This window comes from Netta rufina (genome assembly GCF_964035555.1).
Source record: "Netta rufina genome assembly, chromosome: 2".
In the NCBI taxonomy this organism is placed as follows: domain Eukaryota; kingdom Metazoa; phylum Chordata; class Aves; order Anseriformes; family Anatidae; genus Netta; species Netta rufina.
In genome coordinates this window covers 15607044-15628531 of record NC_140124.1, presented here as the reverse complement: position 1 = coordinate 15628531, position 21488 = coordinate 15607044, and the positions used below count along the sequence as shown (strand labels likewise).

The 21488-nt window shown below is 41.8% G+C and overlaps 1 protein-coding gene across 2 annotated transcripts in view; it reads right to left on the bottom strand.

Moving 5' to 3' along the window:
* Window positions 1–7554, bottom strand: part of ARHGAP12 (Rho GTPase activating protein 12) — a 71009-nt gene extending 63455 nt beyond the window's left edge. Inside the window, exon 1 of one of the 2 annotated variants that reach the window (XM_084282905.1) lies at window positions 6805–7554. In XM_084282905.1, coding sequence (XP_084139031.1) covers window positions 6805–7473 — 669 coding nt within the window. In that variant the 5' untranslated portion in view covers window positions 7474–7554. The remainder of the gene's footprint in view (window positions 1–6804) is intronic. The other variant, XM_084282904.1, reaches the window with a different exon arrangement.
* Window positions 7555–21488: the final 13934 nt, after the last annotated feature.

Below are 21488 nucleotides of genomic sequence, written 5' to 3'. Positions count from 1 at the left end.
GGAAAAAAAAAATAAGACTACTTTACTTCTCAACAATCTCTCAGCCATTTCAGCAGCAATAATTACAATACGTATTCTCTATATAGCGCTAAATGTGCACCCAGAGTTAAAAGGCTTTGCAAAGATTTCACATGGGAACTATTCCATGCCTCTGCTCGTACCTTTCACCTCTCCCATTTTCCATTAGAGAGATTTTCAATGAGAACGATGACTGCAAAAGTAGTTAAGATACTGAAATACCATGGAATTAGTTACAAACTGCTGCATTTTTTACTGTTTTCTACAACTGACATTACCCACACTTATTTGATCACTTCTTTGTATTAATCTAACTCTTCCATAAAGTGGTGCACTGAACAGTTACCATCTTGCCCAAGAACTAGCACGGAAGCCACACTAAGACTAAATTTAAAGTTATAAATGTAATCTAACACTACATTGTCCAATCACTCACCATCACAAAAGTCTTTATAATCTTCTTCTGAATAGTAAGAACCGATGATGAAGAGTTTCATTGTTTAAAAGTATTGTGCTTTAGTATTAGAACAAAATCCATGTAAGGACAAAACCCACTTCTATCACTTTTAAATCAAACACCTCTGGAAGGACACAGAAATATCAGCTGTTTGGGTACTGGATGTGCACAGACTTTACTTTCCTTTTTTAAGCACAAATGTCTACTATTCCAGAGAGCTGCCCATCTGACAAAAAAAAAAAAAGCGTTCTGCATTTTATTCTATCCAGTCATACGTTCCCTACTGTTTTGTCACACTGCTGTGAAACAAGCGAGACTTTCTTTAGAATTCTACAAAAGAACAGCACATTTATTTAACATACAAGCACTGGAGCATTAAACAACTGTCTAGAAAGCAACTAGGTAAATATATACAGAATGCAATTGTTTATTCTCAGAGTTGCGCAATGTGCAAGAACAAGATTGGATCAAATATTCTCAAGTAGGGTTTTTGTTTATTACAAAGCAATTTGAGTTTGTTCTGCATCTGGAAGTTCCCAACTCAAAAACCGACAGAAGCACTGCCAATGGAGAACAAGCAAGTCTCCAGTATCGCCTGCTGCTTTAAGTTTATGCAGCAGCCAGACAAAACATCAGTTCATTTTCCTGGTGCTGCTTTTCTGTGTAAGCGCTTACCGGCTGCGGAGATTCTGCCATTGTCAGAGCTGAAGGTGGTATTTTGTACTGCTTAAAAGAAAAGGCAGGTGGGAAAACAGGCACCAGAACTCATACTGCACACTAGGAACGGCACTTTTCTAGATGAAAACCAAGACTCATTTCCATATTATGATTGTTATTCCTCAAGCACCACAGCTTGGGCTTCATTTGAGCTAGTAAGTAGCCCCACCAGAACACAGGCATAGAGAGGTTTATGCGTGTAAGTTGATGCCTTGCAAGTTCCACTTTACCATGCTCTGCACTAAATTAATGTAAACCAGGGCACAAAGTCAGAAGACTACGTTGGTACTTGCAGAAATCCAGCCATGCTGTAGATCTTGTTTAAATTATGAAAGCACAAAACCAAAACCACATATTCCAGGCAGCTTGGTACCTTACCCAGCCGAGCATTCATACACCAGTATTTGAACAAGCCAGTCAGCTAAACCCAGCTCGTCTCCCAGGTTATGCTTTCTTCCACAGCTGCCTTATATGGATTTAAAAAAAAAAAAAAAAAAAAAAAAAAAAAAAAAAAAAAACACAAAGGCCAGTCTGATTTGCAGCAGGGAAGCTCAGAGGAACACAAGGGCTATAGGCAGTGTTAGTGGGACATGGTATCTTCTCACTGTCAGACACCCAAATCCAGAACTGCTCATTGAGACTGAGAGAGACAACTATCTGCTAGCTGACTTAATATTTTTAATATGCAACAGCTATTAACAGAGCTGCTCAAAAACAAGGCCCTTAGAAATTCAAGCTATCCAGACCTACTAGCATAGGATAGGAAGAAAAAAAAAAAGTAACCCTTAAAGGATCTGAACAGACAATGTTCGTGTCCAGGGTAATTGATACAACTTTCTAACCAGCCTAAAATGTTTTCCTAAATTCTAACAGCAGTTATTGGGATTACATAAAAAGAATTGTTTTAGTGCTTTACAAAATACCACAGATTATAACTTCTAATGACAAGGAACTAAAAGCTTTATTCTTCACCTCATTATAATGGCTATATTTCAGCATATTCTTAGTTAATGAAGTAAAAAAAAGTTATTATGCAAAATAAATCTGAGGGTCACAAAAACAGTAACAAACATTTATTTAGAATTTTACTGTTTGACCGAGGTAGTCTAATGCAGAAGATTTACCACCAACTTTTCAACTGGGTGGCAAAATAGACAAAAATACTAAGACCTCCAGATGACACACACACACTACCTACCGAAACACACAGACACAAAAAATTGTTGTCTCCATTTAAAAAGTTACTGCAATTCCCACAGAAATCTCTACAGTAAAACAGAAGGACCTCTTTGCGAGATCTTTACTACTCAGAATTAATCAAAGCAAAACAGTCATCCTAGTGATAATCCCCTTTAGCACTTGACAGTTTATGCAATAGTCAATTACTAAAGAGGATGAAAGACAGACCAATCTTTGCAAATGGGTCACTGTCTATATTTATAATGATTAAAAACAGCCTGCGACTAAAAGTAACTTTTAATGAGCATAAGAAGTAACACTAAGTCAGAGCAAGTATTTTACTCATACACATACATAATCACATATATAATCCATGGTTCTTATGACACAGGAGGAAGTTACACTCATGCTCATCACAAAAATTACTGCAGGTAGGTTATACGTTAGCATTGCTGAAAGCAGATTAATTTCTGTCTGCAGCTATTTTACTCCAAAGTACCACCTTTATATAAAAGATAATACCTAATCATCCTTGGCACGATCTCAGAACTCAACCAACTCTTCCCTCTCTGCACACCCTCCCTCAAAACCCGTGAGTAGATTTTACTTGCAAACACTGACCCAAAGTCTTCTAAACCACTTTTACGTTTTTTCCACTTTTGCTTCAACTCTCCCTTCCTAAGAAATCAGGTGTGTCTAAACACATGGGTTTTGGGTTTCCCCCACACACCTACACAACAATTATTCTGGCTCTACTACACATCACTAACCTTTCAGCTGCTCTTCTCAAGTATTGTGCCTCCTCTGCTACAAATTTCTCCTCTCAGTTTCCTTCTTTCCCACTGCTAGCATCTCGATTGATTATTTTCTGTGCTTTTCATAGGACCAGCACATCATACCTGACACCACTGTCCTAAAATTCTGTTGAAAACATTCATGGATTCTCAGATGTAAGCACAATCAGCGTGCCAGTGATCCCATCTCTGCAATCCTGATCCACCTCATTCAATACCAGTTCTACTGGCAGGTACTATCTCCACCAGATTTAAATCTGGTTAAATTGGAACATTTCCTCTCAAGCCCTGCTTTCTCTAATTACCTCCAGCCTTCCTACAGTTCAGGTCCAGAAGCAAACATCTGATCCTTAGCACACCTTATGCATCTGAGTTACACCCAGCACTTGGAATTTCTTTATACAAAGAGCCAGAAGTATTCATTACCCTTTCCTTTTTTCCTCTCCCTCTTGATCAGATCATTTTGCCCTCATCTTCATTAACTAATTCTTCTGCTCACATTGTCACCTCCCTAACCTCCATTTCATACTACATCTCAGAAAGTCCTTTCTTTACGCAGTACATCGGAGACTGGATCTTCCAACATTGCCGCAGCCAGCAACTGTATGAGCTGGAGGCTGTTCAGCCGCAGAAGCTGTACTTCTTTACTGGAAAGAAGTAGGATAATCTTCAGAAAATAGCGTACCCACCTCATCATACAAGCACTCCTCTGCATCTTGTGCATTCATACTCAGGATACTGAAAAAACACTGCAGGTTGGGAAACGGACAAAAAAAATTACCATCACCTCAAACAAACCCATTCCTCATTTCCGTGGCTGGCTAGAAACCATGCCACTGGGCTGGGTAAGTTCAAAGGTTCCTTCTCCAAACCAACTCAACCACAAAAGTACACCCCTTGACTCTCAGGCTACCTCAGTACCAGCTCTGCTGACATCAGTGATAACTCCCCTTCCAGCCAGACTCTTAAATCATGAGTCTAGGAAGAAATAAGAAGTCACCCATGCAGAGATCCTATCAAGGCCAGTCTAGTCTCTAACCTTACAAATTTAAGAGAAAACACCTGTAGCTTGAAGCTCATCGCAATACAGACAGCATAAAATTGAATTCCACAGCAGGCAGAGCGAAGGAAGAGCCACAGCCAGACTGTCCTGGGAAGTGAAATCCTGTTTGTGTGCGAAAGCAGGGAACTTGATGTTCTCACTACAGACTAAAAAGCAGTAAAAACAGCTTTCTAAGCCATTAATTTCGGCACAGCTGATTTGTACTAAACAATGCTCATTATTGAAAGAATTATAAAAAAAAAAAATGGGTCTGTTCCAGAGAAGGCTGGCACTCAGAGAACCTAGACTGAGCTGCAGTGACATCAGTTCTACTACTGCTTTAATCCCTGTGGCTACGAAATGTCAAATATTTTTATTGTATTGAAGGAGCCCATGATTCCACATGAGATGAAATTCCTTCACAGTTTTAAAATAAGACAACTGTGAGGCATACTGAGCACCCGCTCTCAATGTCCGAGGCTGTGATTAGGACAAGTTCCACAGCAGCACATGTCAAACACTGCCATGATTTTCCCTCCAGCTGAAACATCACATTTTTAAGACACAGAATATTATGCACTGTCAAACCTTCCATTTTCTGACCTTCCTTCCAACCCCATGAAGGCTACACACACGTGCATACTTGTTCCACCGAAGTTCACACTTCTAGTGGTAAGGCAGTGGGGTGTGGGATGGAGGAGAAAGGTGAAAAGATTGTGTCACTCTATCAGTACCACAAAGTTGCACAAAAAGAACAGCAGGCCTGCATGTTAATTACTGTGTGGCAGAAGACACCCATGTAACATCAATTTCATCTACTTTAACTAGAAAAGGCAATGCTTATTCAACACAGTAGAGGAAACTGTCTTGAGACACAACATAAACATTACCGTGATAAACTATTTAGAGTAAGATATCCTTTCAAACCATCCCTTAGTATTTTGTCATTTATTCAGCAACCAATTAACCCAACAGCAGATGAGCCACTGCACGTTTCTAAAGTAAATGTCTAACAGTTATCTTATCCTTAGTTCTAAGCAGCTGGTATCAGCTACCATGAGCTAGGACATTGGTTTTCTCCACTTTGTTCATAATGAAGTACAAAATGAAACTAAAACTAAAAGCATGAAGAAATAAAAATCAGTAATCCCATTTGTTCCATATTATCCACATTAAAAAAAAAGTGAAAGGAAAATTGTTAGAAAAGGTAACAGATACCAGAGGTATGAAATCACCTAGCTAGAGAAACTTGGACTTTCAAGAAAGAGGTCAAGAATAGAGTGTGATATTTAAGAATTCCTGATTCTAGGTACTCCAATAAATATCAATATATTACATAATAATATATATTAAGAGTTCATGACTACATAAGTCACCCAATCTATCTTGTATCTTTAAGACCTTTCTATACTCACTCATTAACTAAGCAGCTTTGTACGAATTGTGTCTTATTAGCAAACCAGTGCTGATGCACAACTCTCCAAAGTAATATTTTCAGTTTTGAAGTTAGTATCAGCTTTCATCTGAATACCACCCTTAACTGAGACCTGAATCTGGCAAGTGAGTGGCTGACAAATGGGATTTATTATAGTGGTTGGTTTGTGTACAGGCAACAATAAAACATAAGGAAGTTTAAGAGCAGGGAGTTTTTTGATCTGAGAATTTTAAATTGTTTTAAAATCTCTGTATATTGGGGATTAAAATCTCTGCATTATGCAAATACATAGATATGCACATGTACACACACATCAATACTTCAAGAACAAATCTGGAATTACAACAGACCAATTAGCTTGGTTACCCATACCAGAAGTATGACCTAATTATCTAAATCAGTGTTAATTTTTTTTTTTTTTTGGGGGGGGAAGGGCAAGGAGGTGTTAAAAAAAGGAAAAAGTAGAAGAAATGACTTCCATTTTACTAAAGAAAACGGAAATCAATGCTCAGTTTCAGCCTGAAGTGGGAGTACATCATTCCTGAGATTCTTCCATACTAATTAACAAAACTCACATGTTTTGAGTTTTAATCCAGTGTAAAGTTGTGGGAAGCAGAATTGGCAAGACTGACTCATTACAAGTCTACAAATAAAATAATCAAGCCAGAAATTAAACTCCATACAAATCTAAGTGTACCGTTTTTAAGCTATTAAACCCTCTAGTACGTCAATTCACAGCTCTTTCAGTATCTACACACAGATTTAGAAAAAGCTGACAATAACTAGCACTATTATCTTCCTCTGCTTTCACAAGTCCAAGCGAGTTACTGCAACAGGCTCGCTTCCTCTGGAAGAGAATAACCCAAATTAAGAGTCATCTCAAAACAAACTTAATAAAGAAGAGCTGTTTCTGTAACATTCGATTGTGTGAATTGTAAATGGAATTAATCCCCAAACCAAAGTACTTCTGCAAGTAATAGAACCACGTACGCCAACTGTTCAGACTTCAACAGCTAGTTCATGCTGAGACAGGACACTTTGACATAATCTCAAATTATTACTGAAAAATAAAAAATCAAAACAGTAACGAACCATTATGGTAACAAGGAAAAATGAAGAAGGAAAAAAAACACACATCTACAGAAACCTTTTTTAAGCTTACCTGCACTTGTTCTGTGGAGCTACTACTGAGTTCATCTCCAGATTCTGAATCTTGATGAATTTTTTCTGAGCCTTCTCCTGCTGAATCACAAGATTGTTCATGCAAAAAGCTGGTCTTCTCTATTTCCAAGAACTCTGGGCACGGGAAATGACCCATGGAGATGGTTCTATACTGATTGGAAATCTTGGGAGATTGCAAGTCGTTGTTAAGTTTTCCATTGTTTTGAGTAAGGTCCAGACTCAAACCAAGCGTTTGACCAGGGCTATTGTTTGGTCCCAGATTTTGATTGGCATCTCGAACTAAGCAAGACACTTGAACTGGAGAAGATTTTCCAAAACTAGAAAGCTCTGGTGACTTATTCACATTTTCTGTCGACCTCTGTAATCCATGTGTCAACTTTAAAGCATTATTTGACAGCATTCCTGCTTGCTTAACAGGTGGCATCAGTGCTTTTCGTGGTATTTCCTTCACATACTGTGCTGGCACATAAAAAGGTTTGGAATTTTCATCCCTTTTGACTTGCCACCAGTCATCATTAGTTTTCTTCACTAAGATGTACTTCTCTCCTTGCTTAATCACAATTTTCTTGTCCTTGGCCTCGTACTCGTAGTCATACTCCACTTCAATGTACAATTGTCCTGGAAGGATCTTCCCACCCTTATCAGCCATCTCTCTTTGAAAAGATTTCACCTTTTCCGGCAAACAGTAAGCGACATTCTGCTTCAGAAGTGTTATTTTCCTGTTAATAATCAGAGCTGCAAGGAAAAAAAAAAAAAGAAAGTTATATCTACATAATGAAGTAATTGTCCAAGAGCATTTTAGAAGAAAATAATTTCAAAAATAATCCTCCATATTCAATTTATGTCAACTCAGACAGAGAAATTGATGGAAAAAAAGCAAGATTTTTCAGGTATCTTTCACAGCAATAAAACACCACTGATTTAACCCCCATATTCACACAAGCCTCTTGCTACCAAGTTACATGTTAACCCTGTTGCTTTTATCACTAAACAAGGTTAACCAACACTGGGGGGACTAGTCTGAGTCTCTCTTGCTACCATACAGGCTTAATTTCATATGAAAGTGCATCACTATACTGGATTTAATATATTTAAAAGAAAAAGATTGTGATTTGCTTATTTTGAGCTGTCGTTCAGTTCACAAGTCCCCTCAGAGTGCTCAGAATTCCTTACAAAATCCCTTAATTCTTCCTCCAGTGCTACACGCCAGCCACCAAGTTCAGCATGGGCTGGCAATCCCTGCCCCACGTGTTGCACGCTGTATACAGGCTCTGCTGACCTCCACCTCAGTGCCAAAACTGATCCCCAAGGAGCTCTGCAACCTCTGCCACCTGAGGATGCAGGTCATTGCCTCTACATCTAGCCAGTTTTCAAAAATGCTGATTTACTTGTATAAATTGCTGGTATAACTGCAACATACCATTTTAATGTTAAAACAGTTTCAGATTAAAAGAAATATTGCAAGTTTTAAAGATACTCTGGTTTTAGTGGTTTAAATTCCACATATTTGCTTTGCTCTTAAAAAAAAGCTTTTAGTTTTAATTACTTTTATAGCTTTTAGTTTTAATTTACTTCACAGAAAACCTGATATAACCAGGAGTGATGTGTGCTAAAACAAAGACCAAAAACAATAATGAAAAAGGATTACGAAGCAAAACCAAAAATAAATAATAAGAGGATACTATGTGAAAATTCTGAAAAGGACTTTTTAGCATCCTTTAGTCTAGACAACGAAAACTGTACCATATCCATGGACTACATTTTTTCCTCTAGTTAATCATGTTAACATTGAGGTCATGATTCATGAGTTGGCAAACATCAATCTTAGCAACTTTCACTGCGTTGTGCTCATTTTAAGACACAGTCTCCTAATCTTGGGGAAAAAAAAAGAAGCATAGCAGTAAATGGGGAAGACCTCTAACATTCAAATAGAGTTTAGGAGAATTCAATAAAATGCTGCCATTTTAACCCCAAAGATTAACAAATAAGTCTCCAAAAGTCCCGCACGTTTCGTGAACGAGAAAAACAATTCCGAAACTCGCTGCTCTGCAAGTTGAGACTTCATGATGAGATTTGGAGTGTTTTACCCTGAAACACAGCGGAACTAATGCAATTCTATGCAGGCCCACAGATGCAGGCTGTAAGAGGGACTAAGCGCACAAACAACAAAAGGGACTTCTGGGGAGAGTTGAAGCAGAAACCCCTAGCAGTTCCTCAATTTTTCTTTCACCATTTCTGCTATTTGAGCCGATCCTCGACTACGTTGTGCTTCCCACTTCACTCAATAGAGACAACCCTAAAAAGCTCAAGTACGAAGCTTAGAAAGAACAATCTGTGTTTCAACCATGTCTTCCCTTCTCCCACAGTCCATCATCGACACCCAGGACGCACTTCCTACGGGTAGCTTTAAAGCCACAACTGCTTACCGGCCTCCAAATGGAGTCACAAGATCAGGCTTGCAATTTTATTGCAGGACTTGGCAGAAAGAAAGATGGTACCACATTCAAACAGAGCTGACGAGAGGGACACACAGCAGTAGAAAAGAATGCTCGGATTGTCTGGGGTTTTGTGTGCACGTTTTGTTTTTTTCCTTTTACTCTCTCCCCCATAAAACAGCACACTGACATTTGCAGCACCCCGGTCTATTTACAGGCTGGGTACAGAACAGCCTACCTGCTGCTCAACATAAATCGGTATTTTTAAGTGCACTTCTGCAGTTGTTTAGCAACTCCAGCAGCAGGTAAACATACCCACTCGCTTCGTAGCTTTGGAAACTCTCGCATAAAAACATTATTTTCCTCCTCGTTACTAAATCTGACTCCTCCCAACACTTCTTCAGCATTGCTACCAATCCCTGTCACAGCTTCAAGGTCATATACTAGAAAAATAGAAGCGATTCCTAGTTACAGTCTACCATTAAGTTATGCTGCCTTGGATATTAAAATGTAAGAAGACAACCCACTCACACTGGTTTTACTTCTCCCAAAAGCTCGCGGTTTCCCACAGGGCTCCCAAATGTTTAAAAGCTTGGAATTTTCATTCTCTTGCCTGTTTCATATAACTATTTAGTGAGAATGCATGTTTACTGTTTATTTTTTTCAAGATAGATAGGCTCAATATAAGTTGTATTTTACACTTCAAAAAAGTTAACAGAATTTTAAGAAAGAGGAGTTAAATAAAAAAATGCAAGAGCTACAAAAATAGCCCTACTCAATTCTGAAGTCAGTTCTGTAACCCCATGCCTTTTCCAAAAAGAAAAAAAAAAAGGCAGAGTTTTTTGTTCTTTCAGCTGAGCTGCAAAATTATCAAGTCAATAGCAAGCATTTTGTAACACTGAACATAGGATGAAAAGAGACAGGCTGTATTCTGCGGCTGGCCAGCACACTGAAACAGATTTATAAATAGCTCACATCATCGGGATCAAGCGAGGCTCTACTTCTCCACCTCCCCTGAGAGAAACACCTATGGTATAGGTGGGAAATCCTTCTCACCGAGTTTAATTAATAAATATTGACTTAAGCCTCTAAGTCCGCAAACAACTAGCACTGCCTTGATTTCACGGATCCAAACGCAGGAAGTTTTACTTCATTTTTTTCACGCAGCTGTTTCACCACAGGAGACAGGACTGCCTGAACCCTGTGCATAGCCCCGGGGACAGCTTCTGGTGACATCCTCTGAGGACGCACCCGCCTGCCTGCCTCGTGTTACAGAGCCCTGGGAGCCTGGGCTGAGCCTCTACAGCAGAGGGCACGGAAGAATTCAGACCTGAGAGCACAGCAGTGACATCTGGAGCACGTGAGTTTGTTGCTACTGGGCAGCCACGGAAGCGATACGGCAGGTCAGGCCTCACAGCCCCTGAGCTGTTTGCTCGAGCGTTACCTGTAGGGCTGGATGACACCCACGTCGGTACAGAAGGCTGAGGAATCCTAATTAGAGAATGATAGGCATGAAAAAGCCATCGACTGCCACAGAGGACATCTGTAAGCTTTAATACCTTAAATAAAGTCTTAATACCTGGTGAAGAGATTAATAACAATGAATGCCCCCACCTGACAACAAAAACAAGAAAACTTTTCTCAGGAATGCCAAAGATCAGATTCAGGCCACATTTTCCATCTGGCAAGTGAAACCTGAATGCTACAGGTAACGAATTTAAGGTGGGCCACATCCCCACGTAGAAATACACCCTGCCACTTAACTGAGCAGTTGGACTGCCACAAAGACCGAGCATGTTCATGATTACACCTGTGTCTATGTCCCCACATAGACAGGGCCAATGGTTATGAGTTCCCTCACTCAACACCATGCCATGGATCTCTTTGGGCTCCCATTCCTAATGTGAACTGTTCCCAGCTGTTTATCAGCAAAGACCAAGCAAGGTGAGTAACCCACTGTGTTTGCCGAGATCAGCTCTGCCCTGCCAGCACCCAGCCCTGACACCCCCAGCACAGGCACACAGCAGCTCTGCAGCCAGCCTCTGAGCCCAGCTGGAACTGGGGCATTTCTCACCAAACCAAGATCTTTTCTCACCAAACCCAAGCAGCTGCAATGGCAAACTGATCTCTGCTTGGAGTGGTTTGTTCTAGGCATCTTGGCATTTGTTTAGGAGGCCTCTCCTAGGGCAACTGAAACCCTGCACTTCATCTGCTTGAAACACTCACTCTTAACTGCAGAAAGATGTTCACTAAATTCATCCTGAAGCATGTGCAAATGGACCTGAAAGAAGCACAGCCCCAGCACACACAGACAGACAGAAGCACACAGATATGACCGTGTACAACATGTGTAAGATTATGTTTATGTCATCCCGAACTTCAGCACCACCCCAGAACTCAAGACAAAAATACAAATCAGAAGGTACACAATATAAGTTTCCTACCTCTCCCCAAGTTATTACATACAGAGGAATTTCTTCTGATCTTCGAAAGCCAAGTAATTACAGAAAAGCCTTTTTGGTATATCTCAAGTCCTTCTCTTCTATATTTGTCTTGGGGGAGACTTACCACAACTATGTAATCACTTACTTAATAATACAAACACAGCAAATTACTGAATACAAAACACTGAGGATATTAATTGATCTCCTTAAAATTCTTCCTGTGACCTTGTTCATGATGTCCTACAAAGTAGCAGCAGTTGACTCGCGCCATCTTTTTCCATTTTCAGCATCAAACTTCACCCACTACTGAAATGAACCCTTCTGGGGTGCTGCTGCAGAAATAAACCCAATTACTGAGGCTAAATTGAGATAAATTATTATTGGTTTGGGCCAGATGAGATAAACTGGCTGCAGTTCACTAGATTCTGTGCTTCTGCTTCTCCACTGGCAGCTTTCTCAGCACTTTTGGATGTACCACACGATGGTTTCTGGGCAGAACAACCCCACAGCAGCCCTGTCTGTCCCAATCTCTCCCCGCTGATGCTGCTTTTCTCCTGGGGACCCCTTCCAGCCACCTCCTCGGTGGACCTGGTGGGTCAGATGAGCAGCCAGCACCCAACCAGCGCCTGCAAAAACTACTGCCTGCAAAGCCTGCACTTGCGGCCCGCTGAAATCGTATAAAAACAGATGCCAAATGCAAATGCGACCAACAAACACAGACAAAACATGCACAACGTGCAGGCTCCTGAAGACGAGCTCTCTCCTGCGCTGCCTCCTCGCAGGGCTACCTACCGCCAGGTTAGAAATCAAGCACAAGCGCAACGCGAAGCCGCTTCCCGGAGCTCGGACTTCCTTAAAAATTAAAAGGCTTAATAAGTAACCATTTAACAATCGCCTACTGACTCAGAGCCCTGCACAAGCCCTGGATCTCAGGCAGCTGCCCAGGGCCACTGCTGGGGCTCCTGCAGCACCCCCCACCACCCCACCTGCCCTCACCGTGCGCCTCGCACCGGGCTCGCCCCCCCGCCTCCAAACGGCTCCAAAACCCTGCCGGGAGAGGGGCGAAAACCCCAAAAAACCCAAAACGGAGAGGGGGTGAGGAAGGGTAAAAAGGGGGTGGGGGGGAGCCGGGGAGAGGCAGCGCCGCGCTCCCTTTGTTTGCAGCCCGGCTGCGGCTGGCGCAGGTGAGGGGAGGCTGCGCCCGGCGGCTCGGTACCGCCCGGTAGGGCTCGGTACAGCCCGGTACGGCTCGGTTCGGCTGAACACGGCTATGTTCGGCCCGGCTGGGCACGGCCCCGCAGCGCCCAGGTGCGCCTCCCCGCTGCCTCCCCGCTGCCTCCCCGCGGCCCGGAGCCGCCTCCCCGGGATGGCGGCGGAACGAGGCGACGCCGTGCCCCGAGCCCTCCCGGTGGTGGCGGCGGCGGCGGCACGGCGGCACCTCCCCGCCTTCCTCCACCACCACCTCCTCGTCGTCGTCGTCCTCGCCCCGCAGCCCCTCACCTGCCTCAGGGTGGCGGCGGGCCCCGATCCGGCGGCTCCGCTCCGCACCGTGCCCTCCCCTCCCGGCCCGACCCGGCCCGGCCCGCCCCGCTCCCCGCCCCGCTCCCGGTCCCGGCCCCGCCCCGCGTCACGTGCCGGGGGCGGGCGGGCCCCGGGACGCCGCTGGGGCCTGGCCCGGGGCAGCGCGGGAGGGAGCGGGAGAGGGGGGGGGGGGGGGCGCGGCCTGAGCATGGCGGCCGTGAGGAGAGGGAGGGGGGGGAAGGGGGTGTTCGTCAGGGGGCACCTGTGGGAAAGATACGCGGTGTTTGGTGTGAAATAATAAAAATATGCATCCCTGCTTGTTCAGAGTTCCTGTGGTGTTTCTTACTCTGCCAGTCAAAACCGTCACGCGGCCGGTTTGGGGCTGTTTATGTGACCTTCGCGGTGTTTTCAAATTGTGATTTATCTCATCGTTTCAAAAATAATAGTATCTACTCCTCCTTGAAAGCATGAGCTGAGTGTAACCCACACGGGGATCTGTGGGGATCTGCAAACATCCTGAAGCAACGTCACTGAGGCATGTAAACTGTGCTCCGTTCCTGTGATCCAGGCTCACCTTGGCCCAAACTTCTTCTTTGTTGATAATTTTAGCACATGGAATATGGAAGGAGACGGTAAAATCCTCAAGAAGTGGGAAAAAGGTTTTGTTGAAGGGAAGGAAAGGCAGTGAGAAGAGAGCACCTGAGGGGTGCAGGCAAGAGAAACAGACTCCACTTTAGGAAAAGAGAAGCAGAGGCTGTATCTGAGGGGGAAAAAATAGAAAAATGACATGAGTCTGTATAAATGAACATGTGGACACATTTTCATACTGAATCATATTTCCAGTAATTACATTTCCCTGCAATTTTGTATTTGGTGATGTGTGACAACATGCAAGACAAGTGGTAAACAGTGCAAACACCTTAAAGGTTTGCTTCTATGTATCTCACCCTGAATACTCATGCAAGTGTCCCCTTGACACCAAGGATTGTTTGACTTTGAGCTAACTGTTCACAGAACATCATTAAAATCCTGTGAAGTCTGCTGATGGAGCAAGGCTGGTACCACTCTCACACCTCCTTCTTCAGAAGTTATTCACAGTCCAGAAAAACAGTAGAGACTACTATTTCTATTGCAAGGGAAACAACATCTTTTATACAGATGTTAATGATTTATCCTTAAAAGGTGAAAGAAACTCATCAAATAGTTTTGTATTCATACCTAGTATTTTTTAAATATATGTGTGAAAATAAATGCACGGTAGTTCCAGATACAGCGTTCAGTTGGATGTTTTTGTCTACAAAGATTCAGCTCGCATGCCCGGTTTTGTGGTAGAAAATAATATACTTAAGACACCTGGGTATTTCTAGGCAAGCTGACTACATTTTACCTACTGACATGCCTGAGGTATGCATAAAAGCATCTCAAAAATCAGCCTTAGTAACCACATTGTAATTATCCTTTCTTACTGCCAGGGCTTCGCTGGAGTGCTGCAGGATATGGCATTAGTGATTCAGAATGAGGCACTCTTCCCTCTGAGTCAGTGTTGAACCAATGGTCCCACATAATGCTAACGTGTAGTAGAGCCGAAGGTGCCAGAAGATATGTAATTTTGAGTCCCTGCCCAAGTGCAGTCATGAAAGATTCCACAACACACACAAACTGTCCAGCTCAAGTTCCAATTTTAGCATGTTACGTATTTCGCATATAAAGGATTTCTCTATAATTTTGCTGGAGTAAAAAGAGCTAGAGTTCACAACCTTTACTCACTGTGATTTGTTTTTTTCCTCGAAATGTGCAAGTGCAGTGTTGCTGTCACACTCGATGCCTCAGGTAGGACTGAGATATACGTTAGGTGAAAATATCCAGTACGTGCAGTTACCTCATGAATTTCAGATTGAAAGAATTGCCAAATACAACTGCTTTAGGTACTGTTGTGAACTGTTATACAATCTACAGATTCTTAATTCTTGTATGTATTGCATTTGGAATGTTTTTATATCACAAATTGAACATTAAATATCAATTTTTGCCTTTGTAAACCGATTCCTTACATAAAGCCAGTGTTCAATCTGTGTCTGTCTGTCCTGCTACCTCATATCTTCCAATACCATTGTCCAAATTTATCTGTGTTTGCCAAAAGGGAGTTGTCTTAAAGGCAGCTAAACTCTTGAAAGTTTTGTGAAAGCAGGCAGCTATATAGAAGGGCAGGAGAAGAAAGTGACATTATACAATCCACAATCGTGGAGAAAAAGTTGACCTCATACTTTCATTTATGACCTCTGTGATAAAACACAAGTCCACAGAAAATAAGTGTCATAGTTCTGAAAATCCAGTCTTGGAAAAATCTTTCTTTTGGTGTTTGAATTAGAAATAGAAAGAATACTTGTTCTCCTTGGGTTAAGAATTCTGAAATAGCAGGGTCATGTAAATAAAAATCTGAGTCTATTAAATTTGAAGGGCAAAATCCCATTTATGTTTCTTCTTCTGTGAGTCCTCTAATTCAAATCTCTGCAAGTTCAGCTGTCCATTATTTTGGTCATGACTCAGTTGCAGTAATTCTAGATGAGCACTGTGTTTTAATTCATTTGAAATGCGTATCTAAGATTGGACATTGCCATCCTGTTATTCATAGTGCCAGAACTGATGTTAGATAACAGAAATGTGCTGCCTAAAATGTGATCAGGGGATGGAAAAGAATAAATAAACAACCTGGATTTAACACTGCACAGGCTAAGCTCATTATGACCTACATTGATTCTTTTTTTTTTTTTTTTTTTTTTTCAGAAATGGCTGAAAAGGAAGAAAAAAAAAAAAAAGGCTTTCTCACATCACAGGGCAGATACTGCAAGTATCCACTTTAGTCCTTTTCCTTTCTCCTTGGGTTTTCAGCCCATTTTTCAGTGATTTTGTGTTTGGAACTATGACCTCAATAGTGCTGTGCAATAAAGAAACCATTCTAAATTTAGACAAAGAAATGCACTTAATTAGCAAAATGTTCTGATATAAATAGGAAATATTTTTTACTTCCAGTACTACTTACAGGTTTATTTTATAAAATGGTTCAACTAGCCTGATCTAAAATACATCACCTGGGGCATCTCCTGTCTACTCTGCTCCTACTCCCAGTTTTTTGACAGCTTCTAGCCTCTCACCTCTAGCTAAAAATACTTTTACCGCCCACACATGTACATACAATCAATTCTTCCTTTCTGTTTTTTCTAACTACTACAAAAGCACTTTTTAACGACGTGCAGATGCTGTGGGCTTTTTGCATGAACTTGTCAATTCACTCCCCATCTCCTGCCTCGGCTCAGAGATGAGCCATTTTTTTTTATATAACTGTTCATTATAAGGAAAATCAATTGAATTGAAAGGGGAACAAAGAAAGTAAGGAATATAGCAAAGGAACCCAGATTTCTCAGAAGTTCAGTGAAGAGCTTTCGCTATTACACTGCAGAGGAATGTTCTCTGCCTTAAGCAGGAATTTGTATCCACAGCTCAGAGAAGATAATTTCTATTACTATGAAAAAGCAGGGAAGAGTTTGTAAGATTCTTCTGTCTTTCCAGCACATTTTTTTAAATCATGTTAGAATGGACTGAGGTCAGTGCAAGCTTTTTTACTTTATTCTGTTCATTTGCCACAGGGCCACTGTGGTGTTTAATAGTTGTATTTCTCTCTGAGACCATCCAGTGGAAGCTGTGACAAAAATTCAAATATGATTATTGTTTGCATGAGCAGTGTATCAGTTATCCAATTGCCAGCATTATTAAAGTGCAAAGTAGTACTTGTTTCGGTCAAACATATCCTCTAGGTCTGCTCCTGCCAGGAACAGGCTCACAAGTTACCCATGACATTACATTGTTTGTTGCCTTTCTCTTCTTGGTCATGGTGTTCAAAAATGAATCCCTTTTATGTTGAGCACGAAAATGCACGTCCAGGCCACAGCATGGAATTAAAACTGGTGAAAGGTACCAAATCTATTTCAGATACACTCTCTAGAGCAAGGAGTAGGTGAAGGAGAACATTCCTTTCTGCTGCCTTGGCTCAAGCCCTTTGCCTTAGCACAGAAACACTAAGCTAGACCTTAGTCATGTCCACAAGGCCAGTTGCAGCTTGGTGTAGCAATGGTTTGTGCTAACAGGCAACCATACAAAAGGCACAATTAATCCTTTTAATAATAGTGCCTCTTTCCTGGGATAAAACTATAATGAAAGGTATTGAGATTCAAAAAGCACAACGTAAATGTCCATTTATACACTGGAGAATTGAGGAGGGTCCTGCACCAGTTTCTTTAATTTCTAAGTGGGTGGATTGGTTTTGTGTTTGTTTGTTTTTGTCTAAGGAAAAGGAAGGAATTGCATTTGTGAACCACTGATAAGCAGAGTCAAAAGAAATGTAAAGATGTGCGAAAAGAATGAACCTGTTGAGTTTAATGTTTTGTTTATTTTGAAGTTCCTTTTGTAAAAATGCACAAAATACAATGTGAAAGAAGAAACACGAGGGAGTTTCTGGTTCCCCAAATCATAGAGATTCAGAGCTGACACCAGCAGAAGGCCCAGCCTGGCTCAGCAGCAGCGTGCTCACTTCCAGGCCCATCTGAAACTAGAAGCACAAAGCTACTCTGAGCCTTGAGCGACTTCTCAAGGGCTGGACAGTCAAAGAGAAGTTGCTGGAGGTTGTCCAGTTTATATTGAAAGTTATTTCAAAGGAACACCAGAAATAGATAGACAAGGTAGGATTCATCTCACCCTCATAGGCATAGCTTCAAGACAGGGGACTCCATTCTGCCTAAGGTTTGTGGGTGTCTATTAATGTGTATCTACATCTAGGCAGGTGTCTGTGCTCCCTTGATGACTGGTGGAGTTCCACTCAAAGAGTAGAAGGAGTCAAGAAGAAGTCAAAAGAGTCTGGAGAATAATTCGCCTCATCATGCCTGTATGTGATCAGATCGATCACACTCTAGATGCTCTTGATGTAGCTGACCAGTGGAAGTCATTACTACTGGAATCCAGTTTACATATTCAAAAAAAAATAGACAAATTCGTCAGAAAAAAATGAGAGACAGACGTTTGATTTTCAGTTGCATACACTGAGTTTAACACTACCTGTTTTCAGAAACATGAACACGTATGTATTGGTTTTCAGTTTCTTTGACATCTTTTTGTTCTAAAAGTGTGATACTTCCTCTCACTGCTTGGTGGCCATGCTAACCCCTGGGGCTGGGCTTGGAGAGGACAGAGCTAGAGAGCAATCCTGATGAAAGATGTTGTCCTCTATGGATCCAGGCTATTCAGAGAAATACTTCATTTGGTAACTGTGATACTCAACTCAGTAAACATCCTTGTCTCAAGCTATGTCTGTGCTGGCAAACAGACATGGCCAGCCAGTGTTAACCTGTTAGCATGGTCCCTGGCACAGTTTTGGCATGTGATTTTGGCCAGGTGTGGGTTGGAAAATAGGAGGTGCTTTTTAACTATGATAGAAAAAAAAAGAACTGGAATGGGCAGTAGTAACAAGGATAAAAAATACTTATTTTTTTAACATGCAGCATGAAAAAGACAGGTGGCTTGAAACAGGGGAGTTGTGCACTTTGTCTTCTGGCAGGCCCCTGACCACTTCCATACTCCTGTATTTAGTTGAACACAGCAAAGGTGAAGAGAGATTTTGATTCCTCTATGTAAATATGTCAAGGAAAAATACCAACAGAAGCTTTTATGTCTAAACAAATTGGATGCAATTTGAATTGACCTTTTTTCTTCTCTCTCTCTCTCTCTCTCTCTCTCTTTTTTTTTTTTTTTTTTTTTTTCCCAAAAATGCTTCCTGCCATCAGTTAGATTATTATAGGAAATAATCTAACTCTTTTCAAGATGCTGTTAGATGCATTTAGAGAAAAGACAATATGACTTGGGTTGCATATGTGAAAGGAAGGACAGATGTGGATATCCCTGCACCCTCTGTGGCTGTGTCCATACCACTGGGTTAAACAGGTCTCAGAGAGTGAAGCCAACTATCCCTGCTGGTCCCACAGCCACACAATTAAATGCTCTTACTCCTCAAAATCTGGTGTTCTCATCTAAACTGGGAAAGGTCTCGTCGCAGGAGGTGTGTGGGACACAGTATGCTACCCTGCAGCCAAACCGTAGGAAGGGGCTGCTCTAACATGTTAACGATGTGGATGATCACATTCCAGTGCCAGTGAGCATGTTCCATCTGCTGGTATAGATGTCAACTTTTATTCTTCCTTATCCAGTCCCTTTGTTCCATTACGGCCCCTGCACCAGCTCTTGTCTGTTTCATTCCCAATTTCATAAAATATAAAGGAAACTTTCTGTGCCGACAGCTACTGCAGAAAGAAGCAGGTGGAAGGTTATGACATTTCCATGGCATGCTGTGTTTCTTTCTTTCAATTTTGTGTTTTGCCTCTGACAAAAAAGTTATTTCAAGTCCCTGAGTGGGCTGGTATGAAGGAAACTATGTGCTGGCTTGGAGTTCCTAGTAATTTCAGCATATCATAGCCATTCCCGAGGAGTCACTGGAGTTCAGGGAACAGACCCTTTCCAATCCTGTCGCTCCTTCCTCCAATAACAATATCTTCAGGAGTCCAAGTCCTCATTCTGTCGTATGTTTGTTTTCCTGTAAGTTTTTCTCCTGATTTTCTTTGTTCTTTCTATTTGCCAATTGTTTTCCACCGACAAAAGAAAATAAACCCTTACAAAGTATTTTATTGCTCTAAGGCTGGCGTAGCAATACCGCTGTTGGTGATGGCAGTCGGTGCTGTCTTTCCTTCTGTTGGATCAGCTGGTTTTAGCCAGAAATGAGTCATTCACATTTTTCACTAGAGAGCAGACCATGAAAAAAGCTCATAAAAAGGGATTGGCTCGGTCTTTCTTATTTGTATGTGTTTTTTAATAGTAAAACTGATTTGTCTGTAGAAAGAATGGAAAGCTACCCTTATTTTGGCTGGACCGCCATCTGTTTACACACTAAATTGATGTGAAGGATCCCTTGATATGTTTGGGCTTGACTTTATGATCACCACATCCTACAAAAAGGGAGAAAAGAACAACTGTGTTAGCTGTGGCCCTTCATTGCATGTCTCCTCCACAGCCTTTGCCTAATTCCTTTTCCCCTGGCCTCGTCGGTTCACTGTGCTGGCACTCCCTAAAGCATTCGTGGAAACTTCCTATTTGTACCACGCTCATTAAGCCAATCCCCAGTCTCTTCATCAAAACCACTGGGTGATGTAATCATTTCATTTGAAAAGTCAGATTTCAGTTTGATAATTGCTAAAACTTTTAGTGAAAATGTTGATGGTGAATATAAACATTTTTGGAAGGAGGAGAGTCTTATACCTCCCTTGAAGCCCACTCAATAAAAGTATGTCCAAAATGCTTCCATCTTAGCCACTTCTAATTAGCTCAGAACCTAATTAGAAAGTCTGGGAGCACTGTGCCTACTAGGTAATGACTTTAGCAATACATAATACGTGTGCTCCCACTGTGGAGATCATGATCTTTTCCTGCTGCGGCACCAGTCTGCCCTGGCGACAGGACCGGGCTGCGTAGGATGCTGGTTTCGTTCGTGATGAAACTGCCTCCTGAAAGGGAGGAGTCCCCGAGCCACTGCAAACAGCTGAGCCGAGATGAAAGCCGGTGGCATCACGGCGGCTTCACCAGGAAGTAACAGCAGAGCTACACGTATCTATTATCCCACTGATAAAAGAATACCTAGAAGGTGCTTTCAGTTATGAAATAATAACTACACCTTAGGGAGGAATAAACTCCAAAGCAAGAGGTGTTCACTGGCCTGGAGCTTTGTTATCGCTACATTTGCAATGAAAGAAAAGGGAGGGAGAGTTCTCAGGAATCCTGCTGAGACAAAAAAAAAAAAAAAATTAAGGGGGAAAATGAAATTAAAAACAAGCCCCAAGCTTGGGGCAAAACAAATTTAAATGTGAGAGTTTTCATGGCAAAACAAAGACCTTGTACTTTAGTTCAAATGCAGAAGAAACTGGGTTGAAAGTCATCTGCCATCTCCCCCAGATTAGCATCCTGACCATGGGGCAGCCACTCTGAAGTGGGCCACCTTCAATCCCCCTGGCTGGCACCATTATGGATCATGGAAAATACATAAGCAATCATTCAAACAAAGGCCGTGGATGCTTCTCAGCCTGGAGCACTCCTCCAGGATGGGAGATATCTGAAGCGGCATCCCTCCACCAGTGAATCTTTAATAATTAATGCTAGCTGTAACAGCAGCAACA